General features: G+C 41.4%; 1 protein-coding gene across 1 annotated transcript; it reads right to left on the reverse strand.

Moving 5' to 3' along the window:
- Positions 1 to 1,125: 1,125 nt before the first annotated feature.
- LOC308607538 (protein tyrosine phosphatase type IVA 1-like) lies at positions 1,126 to 1,791 on the reverse strand. The gene has a single exon (XM_081219551.1). It carries the CDS (start codon positions 1,672 to 1,674, stop codon positions 1,162 to 1,164), a length of 513 nt encoding a protein of 170 aa, XP_081075677.1. The 5' UTR covers positions 1,675 to 1,791; the 3' UTR covers positions 1,126 to 1,161.
- Positions 1,792 to 12,267: the final 10,476 nt, after the last annotated feature.

Below are 12,267 nucleotides of genomic sequence, written 5' to 3' on the forward strand. Positions count from 1 at the left end.
CTATAACCACATGTTCCCGGACAGTATAAATATATGGTTGAGCTAATATTAATACACATCACCATTTTATCAATTACATAATAAAACAAATTGTCAAGTATCCAAATATTAAGCTACACAGCTCAAAAGGCATATAAAGTATTAAATGTAAACCCACTTCTTTTTTTTTTTTTTTTTGCAAGAGAGGTTGGGAATCACACTTCAAACAAAATTAAGTTGGTAAACAACTTCAGATAAGTTTGAAGAATAATTACAAGAATTTCAGAAATTTTATGATTAAGAATTGTTTTAGCTACAATAACAAAGTATTTCTACCTTTTAAAAAATATTTACTAAGTTAAAGGGCATGTTCTATATGTCCTGCACAAGACAAAGGCAACACTTTACTAAAAGTACTTAATAGCCCCCTCCCATTCTTTCATCAGGCCCCCCCTGTAAGTTGCACCCCAAAGTGCAAACATTAAAACTAACTGTAAGGCTTTTTTGTCTGGAGACATTAAAAACATGTGCTTCTGTACAATGTAGATTTTCAAAATGGAGGTCTCCTATAACAGCACAAAATGAGATTTACAGAAAGACATTAGATAATCACTGTAAGACTTGGTTAATTAAAAAAAGAACAAAAGGAGCAAATCTGATGTATACTGGTATGAATGTGGGAATTGTGAGCAAAGAGCCTTACAGGCCCTACTTTTCTATGTTTGAAATGATGGAAGGAATAAACCACACAAGGTCCAGAGTGTTCATAGTTCCTGGGATTTTAGTCCTATATGATATGAAAAATATACAAGTATTGTCCTGGGTATTTTGGCACCTAGTCTTTCTAAATTTCTTATATATTGATAAGATTCTGGCATGGAAACAGATTTAAAGACATGACTCAATATTGCATGATTTCAGGAAAGGTCAATTGGTACAAATGATAAGCACATTTTAAATGCTGAACAGCAAGAATCCTTTGCTAAGTGTCCAAGTAGGTTGATCATAACCCAAACACAGAGGTTGCAATTCTGCCAGGTTTCTGGCCTGGTAAAACTGCTTTTCAACACTCCTATGGAAGCTTCATCGGACTTCACCAAGACAACGTGCTGGCTAACACGTATGACAAATTCCATCCCATCTAGTTTCCACTTCCAAGCAATGGCATCAGGCACCCCAGTTTTACTGAAGGCAACAGTTGTTTCTATGACCATTGGAGTCTTTGAAGCACAGCCACATTTTAGGACAATGCTTCTCCAAATACAAAAGTTGCTTGCTGTTAAAAGCTCCAAGCCGCTTTTGTCTTATAAACTGTACTGCATCTTCATATTTCATTCCACCTTCAATTAATGCTAGGGCGACAAGCACTGGAGCTCTCCCAAGGCCTGCAACACAATGAACGGCAATACAACAACCAGGGTCTTCACGGAACTTAATTTTCACAAGACTTAACCAATCATCAACAATCTGGTTAGATGGTGGTATGCCATCATCAAAAGGCCAGTCGAGAACATGGAGGCCTTCTTTCTCCACGAGAGTGGTGTCATAAGTTGCTTCACATAGTCTTACTATTGTGGTAACTCCATACTTCTTAAGGTCCTCTATAAATTTGTTTAAGGTCACATTTGTTGGATTGTGTGTAATAAGAAATCTCATGTTCTTGTAAGTGACTTCCACAGGAGCTGTGTGGATCATTTGAGCCTTGTTAATTTAGTTAAAAAACACTCAATAGGGTTATGAAAGAATTTTAAAAATTGAGTACAGAAAGGATGCAAAGAAACTGAGTCTACTTCAATATACTCCACTTGAAATTCTCAGTGCTTCTGAGTATGAAATTGGGAGTAATGGGAAATGAAATGAACCTCCTAACAAAAAGCAGCAATTCTTCAATCCAGTAATACTCAGGCAGTAGAAAGGAAGTACAATGCTCTGAGGATTTCAGTTCCACACTTCTGTGCCCAGGTTAACCACTTTTATGGGGGCTTCTTGGTGGAGTAGTAATGAATTTCTACAGTTCACTTGTCTGCACAGAGGTCATGCTGTGCCTGGCAGTAATCTCCACTGCCCTTCTGAAATTCCATAAATGGGTGACCAAGAACACCACAGAACCTGTCTCCAGCCTGTTCTCTTGGTGTAGGTTTGGTTATCCCAAGAAAGGTCCACTCCTGCAGCTTCACTCTTAGGGCACCAAATGCTCATTATCCATTTTTGCTCTCTTTCTCTCATGAATGTTCAGTGGAGTATGCAGAGGCAAACATGAGAATCCAACACTCTTCTGTTAAGTCAGGTATGAAAGAGATTTGCAGAAATGTACAATAATGCCATTCTTCTATTTCCATTAAAAATGCATCATTTATGTTAACACACAGAGGGCTTATTTTTATTTATTTATTTTTAATTAATTAATTTATTTATTTATGGCTGCGTTGGGTCTTCGTTGCTGTGCGTTGGCTTCTCATTGCGGTGGCTTCTCTTGTTGTGGCGCACGGGCTCTAGGCGCACGGGCTTCAGTAGCTGTGGCGCATGGGCTTAGCTGCTCTGTGGCATGTGGGATCTTCCCAGACCAGGGATTGAACCCGTGTCCCCTGCACTGGCAGGCAGATTCTTAACCACTGTGCTACCAGGGAAGTCCCTCAGAGGGCTTATTTTTATTTTTTTAAAAATTATTTATTTATTTATATTTTTGGCTGCATTGGGTCTTGGTTGCTGTGCGTGGGTTTTCTCTAGTTGCAGCGAGCGGGGGCTACTCTTCGTTGTGGTGCGCGGGCTTCTCATTGCAGTGGCTTCTCTTGTTGCGGAGCATGGGCTCTAGGCATGCGGGCTTCAGTAGCTGTGGCACACAGGCTCAGTAGTTGTGGCTCGAGGGCTCTGGAGCGCAGGCTCAGTAGTTGTGGCACATGGGCTTAGTAGCTTCGCGGCATGTGGGATCTTCCTGGACCAGGGCTCCAACCCGTGTCCCCTGCATTGGCAGGCAGATTCTTAACCACTGCGCCACCAGGTAAGTACCTTTTTTTTTTTTTTTTTCCAGTACGCGGGCCTCTCACTGTTGTGGCCTCTCCTGTTGTGGAGCACAGGCTCTGGACGCGCAGGCTCAGCGGCCATGGCTCACGGGCCCAGCCGCTCTGCGGCATGTGGGATCTTCCTGAACCAGGGCACGAACCCATGTCCCCTGCATCGGCAGGCAGACTCTCAACCACTGTGCCGCCAGGGAAGCCCCCCTTATTATTATTTTTTTTTGCAGTACGCTGGCCTCTCACTGCTGTGGCCTCTCCCGCTGCGGAGCACAGGCTCCGGACGCGCAGGCTCAGCAGCCATGGCCCACGGGCCCAGCCACTCCGCGGCACGTGGGATCCTCCCGGAGCGGGGCATGAACCCGCGTCCCCTGCATCGGCAGGCGCACTCCCAACCACTGCGCCACCAGGGAAGCCCCCCACCTTATTTTTTATTTTTATTTTTTTTCACATCTTTATTGGAGTATAATTACTTTACAATGTTGTGTTAGTTTCTGCTGTACAACAAAGTGAATCAGCTATATGTATATCCCCTCCCTCTTGAGCCTCCCTCCCACCCTCCCTAACCCATCTCAGAGCACTTATTTATAGTTATATTTATTTATTTATTTATTTATTTGCGGTACGCGGGCCTCTCACTGCTGTGGCCTCTCCCGTTGCAGAGCACAGGCTCCGGACGCGCAGGCCCAGCGGCCATGGCTCACGGGCCCAGCTGCTATGCGGCATGTGGGATCCTCCCGGACCGGGGCACAAACCCGCATCCCCTGCATCAGCAGGCGGACTCTCAAGCACTGCGCCACCAGGGGAGACCAAGAGGGTTATTTTTTTATTTTTATTTTTTTTGTGGTACGCGGGCCTCTCACTGTTGTGGCCTCTCCCGCTGCGGAGCACAGGCTCTGGACACGCAGGCTCAGCAGCCATGGCTCACGGGCCCAGCCGCTCCGCGGCATGTGGGATCCTCCCGGACCGGGGCACGAACCCGTGTCCCCTGCATCGGCAGGTGGACTTTCAACCACTGCACCACCAGGGAAGCCCCAAGAGGGTTATTTTTATTTATTTTTTTTTACCTTTTTAAATTTTATTTATTTATTTATGGCTGTGTTGGGTCTTCATTTCTGTGCGAGGGCTTTCTCTAGTTGCAGCAAGTGGGGGCCACTCCTCATCGCGGTGCACGGGCCTCTCACTATCAAATCCTCTCTTGTTGCGGAGCACAGGCTCCAGACGCGCAGGCTCAGTAATTGTGGCTCACGGGGCCAGCCGCTCCGCGGCATGTGGGATCTTCCCAGACCGGGGCTCGAACCCGTGTCCCCTGCATTGGCAGGCAGATTCTCAACCACTGCGCCAACAGGGAAGCCCGAGGGTTATTTTTAAATGAACAAACTAGTATTTTAAAATTTTGGTTTAATTCCTAAGATGGTAAATGTGAAATATGATTTTATAAGAATATATATACACACAAATACATAAAATATATTTATTAGTATAAATTTAAAGATACCCACATTGTGGTAGCTGGTCTCCAAGATGGCCTGCGTTGACTATCCTCGACTCCTGATAGCATGCCCACATCCAACAGGGCTAGGTACCAAGAGAGTATTGAGGAAATAATAATGTGTGGCTTCTGAGGCTAGGTCATAAAAGATATTTCAATATCTGTAGTGCTGTTTCTTAGATCACCTGACATGGGGGAAGCCAGCAGCCATGACATGAGGATGTTCAAGTATGCCTGTGGAGAGGCTCGCGTGGAGAGGAATGGAGGCTTCCTGCTAATAGCCGGCCCCAACTTACCCATCCTGTGACTGAGCCATCTGGCAAGCAGATCCTTCATCCTTAGTCTAGCGTTCAGATGACTGCGACCTCCCAAGAGATCCCAAGTCATAAAATCCCAGCCAAGCTGCTCCCAAATTGCAGGCCCACAGAAACCCAGAGAAAATAAATGATTAGTGTTGTTTTAAGTCATTAAATTTTGGTGTGATTTGTTACACAGCAATAGATAACAAATACACACATAAGCAAAAAAGCTGTTTGGCATTCTCCATTTTAAAAAATGGAAAAGGGCCTAAAACCAGAACCTACCTTATCCTCACTGACAAAATCACATCATATTACCCTCCTTTTCAAAAACTCTGAGCGGCTTTCCCCGTTTGCTCCTCAGACCAAACCTCTCTGAGTCTTGAACAAGCCTAGCTCGTTCCTGCCTTAGGGCCTTTGCACTAACAGTTCCATTTCCCAGATCTTCTCTTTCCTTTTAGGCATCAGATCAAATCTCATTTTTTTTCCAGCTAGGACTTCTGAGACCACCCAACCTAACAGTAGCGCCCCCATTCCTTGCCAGTTACACCATTTCGGTTTATTTTCTTCACAGCACTTACCACTATCAGAAAGTATGTAATTTGTTTTCTTGTTTGTGGTCTATATTTCCGCCCTAGAATGTAAGTCCATAGAACAAGGACCTTTTCTGTTTTACTCACTGCTATATCCCCTAAGTAAAGAATTTAGTATGTTCTTTTTTTTTAATTTTTAAAAAAATTTATTTATTTTCTTTTTGGCTGCATTGGGTCTTCTTTGCTGCGCGTGGGATATCTCTAGCTGCAGCGAGCAGGGGCTACTCTTTGCTGCAGTGCACAGGCTTCTCATTGCAGTGGCTTCTCTTGTTATGGAGCACGGGCTTTTCATGCGTGGGCTTCGGTAGTTGTGGCACACGGACTCAGTAGTTGTGGCTCACGGGCTCTATAGCACAGGTTCAGTAGTCGTGGCGCACGGGCTTAGTTGCTCCGCGGCATGTGGGATCTTCCCAGACCAGGGCTCAAACCTGTACCCCCTGCATTGGCAGGCAGATTCTTAACCACTGTGCCACCAGGGAAGCCCCAAGAATTTAGTAGGTTCTTAATGAATATTTGTTGAATGAGTGAAAAAAAAAAAGAATCTCTCTGATCTTCAGTTTTTTCATTTGTAAAGTGAAGATAATATTATCTACCAGGAAGTGAGGTTTTAAAGATTAAAGATGTGTTTAGCACAAAGTCTGTGAACAGACATTTTGCCACTCGGCAAAAATATTTTGAGATAATAATTCAAGTTGTTCTCTCTCATTGTTTTTCTTGATTCCTGAGAGGAAGTGCTTAGGAAAAAAAATCAGTTTATCATGGAACAAGGACTGATTTCCCAATATGTAAAAAACTTTAACAAATAGATCCAGAAAAGATCAACCACCGAATTGAAAATGGGTAAAGGAACATTCACAGAAAAGGAAATACAAAGAGCATTCAAATATGCTCAACCTCACTTAAAATAAGAGAAATGCAAATTATATCTATACTAAATACCATTTTTCACTTAACAGCCTGGCAAAGATCAATTTTGCTAGATAGTGCCAAATTGCCTTACATTGGGGTTGCACCAGACTCCTATGTAAGGCAATTTGGCACTATCTAGGAAAATTACAAATGCACATATCTTTCCACCCAGCAATCCCATTTCTAGGAGTTATTCTACAGATACACTCAGACATATGGGATATGACTTATGTAATAAAGGTATCTACTGCAGCATTACAGTATCTAGCAGCTATATGGTGTTTGTCAGACAAATACCTATAAAATAGTGACACAGAAAAGGGCTGCACAGGTATATATTTAATTATTTAATTTTACAAATACATATGGAGTGCTTACTATGATGTTCAAAGTGCTTTAAAAATAGTAATTAGTTTAATCCTCATAATAATCCTTTGAGGTAGGTAGTAACTGCACCCATTTTATACATGGGAACACTGAGGTTAAAAACCTGCTTGAGGTCACACAGCTAGAAGGTGTCAGTGCTGGGATTTGAACCCCAGCAGCCTGACTTCAGAGTCCATGCTCTTCACGTTGCTCTCTGCTGCCTCTCAGTGTAGGGCAAAATGGAAAACTGATACGGTGATATTAAAATCTGACAGGATAGATTTCAAGAGATAAAGGATTATTAGGAATACAGGTGTCATTCCTTGATGATAAACAATTTGCCAGGGACGAAGTAACCTAATAGTTATATGACTCTAACAACATCAAAATATTTAAGTCAGAAATACAAGGGCAGACTGTAAAATCTACAAATATACTGGACATTTTAATATACTTTTCTCCAAAAAACAGATGACAGATGAAACAAAAATAAAATGACATTAGCAACATATAAAAGATTCAACGATATAACTAACAAACATTAATATATAAATATTAGAAAATATGTTCAAGTACACATGGAACATTATAAAAATTGACATACTATGCCACTAAAGTATCAACCAATACCAAAAAATCGACATCATACAGAACACATCCTATGACCACAGTATGATGAAGTTAGAAATCAAAAACAAAAAGGTAAGTTTTTTTTTTTTGTTTGTTAAAGATAAAACAAAATGCACTACTCTGGAATTAAAAAAAACACATTTCTAAATAATTCATGATAGGAGAATAAAACAATTACAATGGAAATTGTAATATATCTAGAACTGCAACAATGAAAAACGATATATCAAAAGCTGTGAGATTCCTTTTAAAAAGTTGTAAAATTCAGCTAAGTAACAGAGAGAAATGTATGACCTTAAATGTATATGCTATATTAGAAAATAAGACAGACTGAAAATGAATCAGCTAAGTGTTCACCTTGAGAGGTCAGAAAATGAAGAGTACACCCAAAGATTACAGATGGTCAGAAATAATAAAGGATAGAAATTAATGAAATTAAGAAAAATTAATGAAATTAATGAAAAAATTAAGAGAAAAGAAAAAGTAGACTCCTACAAATTAGCATGGCAAAGACAAACAAATGATCCAATAGAAAAACCCACAAGGGATATAAACAGGCAATTCAAAGATGAGGAAATTTTTTTTTGACTTTTTTCACTCAGAGTGGTTTTTATTTGCATTTCTTTTATGGCTAATGATGTTGAACACCTTGTTATGTGCTTACTTGCCACTTGTATATCTTATTTGGTATAATATCTTCATGTCTTTTGCTCATTTTCTTTTTTTTTTTGGTATCTTTATTGGAGTATAACTGCTTTACAATGTTGTGTTAGTTTCTGCTGTACAACAATGTAAATCAGCTGCGACCTCCCTGGTGGTGCAGTGGTTAAGAATACGCCTGCCAATGCGGGGGACACGAGTTTGATCCCTGGTCCGGGAAGACCCCACATGCCGCGGAGCAACTAAGCCCGTGTGCCAAAACTACTGAGCCTGTGGGCCACAACTACTGAAGCCCGTGTGCCTAAAGCCCGTGCTCCACAACAAGAGAAGCCACCGCAGTGAGAAGCCCGTGCACCGCAAGGAAGAGTAGCCCCCGCCCGCTGCAACTAGAGAAAACCTGTGCGCAGCAATGAAGACCCAACACAGGCATAAATAAATAAATAAAAATTAAGAAATAAACAAAAAAACAAAGTAAATCAGCTATATGTATATATACATCCCTATATCCCCTCTCTCTTGAGCCTCCCTCCCACCTTCCCTATTCCACCCCTCTAGATTGTCACAAAGCATCAAGCTGATCAAAGATGAGGAATTTTTTTTTTTTTTTTACGGTACGCAGGCTTCTCACTGTTGTGGCCTCTCCCGTTGAGGAGCACAGGCTCCGGACGTGCAGGCTCAGCGGCCATTGCTCACGGGCCAAGCCGCTCCGCGGCATGTGGGATCTTCCCGGACCGGGGCACGAACCTGTGTCCCCTGCATCGGCAGGCGGACTCTCAACCACTGCACCACCAGGGAAGCCCAAAGATGAGGAAATTTTAATGGCAGATAAATGTATTAAAAGTGCTCAGACTCACTAGTAGTTAAATGCAAATTAAACGAGTAATGCAAATTAAATTAGATGCTCTTTCACACCCCTTTGACTGGCAAAAAGTAAAGTATATTAAAAGCAAGTTTTAGCAAAAATGTGAAGGCAAGGGTGGGAATGCAAACTGGGACAAGCCCTTGGGAGAGCAATATGGTGACATCCACAAGGTTTATGCCCTTGAACTCAGCAATTCTGTTTCTAGGTATGTCCTGGTCTCCAAAGAGAGGTGGGCACCCCTCAGACACAAGATAATCACAGAGGTGCCAAAAGGAAGCATTAGTATTTAAATATATTTTTTTATCCAAAAGAAAAACAAGTAAGTTTTACTAATCTTTAGGAAACAGACTGATGCTGGTGCCCTCCCTGTGCTCGTCAGAGATCCTGAGTCATGAAGTAAAGCAAGTGAGTTATCTGGGTAAAGGGTAAGGGAGCTTTATATTTGGAGGGGCTGTCTGTGTTCTCTTTTCAGGGTTTGGTGGCGTGTTTTTCACTGTTCTCCACAGTTTACATATCCTCAGATAAATGGAATTACAGATTATGCTATTTGGATTTTCCTAGCCCCCAAAAGTGAACAAGAGGCTTAACAAGATTCCTCCAAAGAAGCAAGATTAAGATTACAAAAAATCCTAATGACTCACACACAAGTGTGAGTACAAACTCTCAGGTTCAATGAGAGAGTCAGCTGGTCAATGGGTGAGAATATCACTGAAGTTCAAGAGAAACTCTTGCCAGTAATGAATCCTTAACACTACTGAACTGTACATTTAAAAGTGGTTCAGATGGTAAATTTTATATTATGGGCATTTTGCCACAATTAAAAAATTTTAAAAATAATAAATAATAAGGTGGGAAAGTAATGAAGCATATTCAGTCACATTATTTTCACTAAAGATTTTTTAAAAAGAATATTTACTCGGCTTCCCTGGTGGTGCAGTGGTTGAGAGTCCGCCTGCCGATGCAGGGGACATGGGTTCGTGCCCCGGTCCGGGAAGATCCCACATGCCGCGGAGCAGCTGGGCCCAGAAGCCATGGCTGCTGAGCCTGCGTGTCTGGAGCCTGTGCTCTGCAACGGGAGAGGCCACAACAGTGAGAGGCCTGCGTACTGCAAAAAAAAAAAAAAAAAAAAAAAAAAGAATATTTACTTATTTATTTGGCTGCACCGGGTCTTAGTTGTGGCATGTGGGACCTAGTTCCCTGACCAGGGATCAAACCTGGGCCCCCTGTATTGGGAGCGTGGAGCCTTAGCCACTGGACCACCAGGGAAGTCCCTCACTAATGATTTTTGTACTACAAATAAATAAATATTTGTAGTATATTATTTCCTTCTCTTTTCAATTGCCCTTTTTACAGTAATCTTTTTGTATATCTTATGATGGACACACTAATTTGGAATAGTGGTTCACATATGTAATTCATAAATAAATACATATTCATATTTTAGGGGTGCATAGCAAAAATATTTTTCCTGCTAAGAGGATGTGGCAAAAATATGTTTGATGCTCGCTGGCCTAGAGAAACCTTTCCACGATAAGAGCTACATGTATCAACATGGGTAAATATTTTCAAGATCTTAAGTGAAAAAAGCATACTGCAGAATGAAAAGTCTAACGTGCAAAACAATGTGATATATTGTTTATGGATACATACACACATATGTTATAATATGTATTACATATGTAGTAATATGTACTATGTTTAAAAACATTCAAGAGGAGGACAAATACCAAATTCAGGAATAGAGGTTACCTCTTGGTAGGGTAGGAAGCAAAGGAGATTGGAGGCATTATTTCTTTAAAACAAAAAGATGGGGCTTCCCTGGTGGCGCAGTGGTTAAGAATCCGCCTGCCAATGCAGGGGACACAGGTTCAATCTCTGGTCCGGAAAGATCCCACATGCCGCAGAGCAGGTAAGCCCGTGCGCCACAACTACTAAGCTTGCCTTCTAGAACTCGCGAGCCACGACTACTGAAGCCCTCACGCCTGGAGCCCGTGCTCCGCAACAAGAGGAGCCACCGCAATGCGAAGCCCACGCACCACAATGAAGAGTAGTCCTCACTCGCCGCAACTAGAGAAAGCCCACACGCAGCAACAAAGACCCAATGCAGCCAAAAATATTTTAGAAAGATGCAAGGTAAATTAATATAACAAATAGCTCATACTTTTAAAACAAGATGTTTTAAAATTAGTCTCCCTGAGTTCTCCTCCTCAGCGACGACCATCTTCACATTCCCTTGTGTATCTTTCCAGAGATATTTTATGCACATGCCAGGTCAGATATGTGGTGTATTTCTCCCCATCCCTCCAACTTTTTAAACACAAATGGTAGCAAACATTATATACTGTTCTGAGCCTCACTTTTTTCTTTAACAATGTATCTTGAATTTTCTAACATGTCACTACATAAAGAGCTTCTTCCACTTTTATGGCTGCACAATACTTCCTTCTGTGGCTTTTTTGAGTCAGTCTCCTACAGATAGAATGTAGACTACTCCTGTCTTTTCACTACAATTAGCGTCACTGCAACGAATATCCTTATAAATATGTCATTCTGCACACATGCATGTATTATAATAAATTCCCAGAAGGATAAATGCTGGGTCTTTTCAAATTGCCCCCCAACAAGATTGTACTGATTTACTTTCTGCAGAAACATTTTCCAGTGCCTGTTACCCAATGTCAGATCAACAGTATTATCAGACTTTTAAATTTGAGAAGAAAACATGTTATCTGATTGCAAGTTTAATTTGCATATTTTAAAAGTTATAAATGACACTATTTTTTTTACAGTGTAAAAAGCCATCTTGATTTTTTCTGTAAGCTTTCTGTCATTTGTCCAGTGGTATGAATTGGTTTTTTGAACTATGAGCTATAACTTTTGTAATAAAATAGCCAATGAGGATTTTTTAAAATGCAGGGTCTGTAGAGCCTTCACTCAGTTTTGTAAGAAGTTTCTAGGATGTCTTCAAAAAGCCTTTGTGCACTGTACCAATATCGATTTCCTGATTTTGATATTATACTATAGCTATGTAAGATGTTACCATTGGGGGAAACTGAGTGAAGGTGCACAGGTCTCTATGTACTACTTTTGCAACTCCCTGTGAGTCTGTAATTATTGCAAAGTAAAAACTTAAAAAGGAACAAAATGTTGTGCTCCTTTTTCTTTTTTTAATATTTATTTATTTATTTATTTGGTTGCACCTGGTCTTAGTTGCAGCACGTGGGCTCCTTAGTTGCGGCGTGCATGTGGGATCTAGTTCCCTGACCAGGGATCAAACCCTGGCCCCCTGCATTGGGAGCTTAGAGTCTTATCCACCGTGCCACCAGGGAAGTCCCCTGTGCTCCTTTTCTGATCGTTGGGGCTCTGACCTCAAACTATGATCCTTGAATCATGATGGCTTCAAGTCTGTTAACCAACAAACCCCACCTGCAAGACAGCCACTGGGTTAGAAAGTACATCTGAGGCT

Source organism: Mesoplodon bidens, assembly GCF_964165515.1.
Source record: "Mesoplodon bidens genome assembly, chromosome: 19".
Lineage (NCBI taxonomy): Eukaryota > Metazoa > Chordata > Mammalia > Artiodactyla > Ziphiidae > Mesoplodon > Mesoplodon bidens.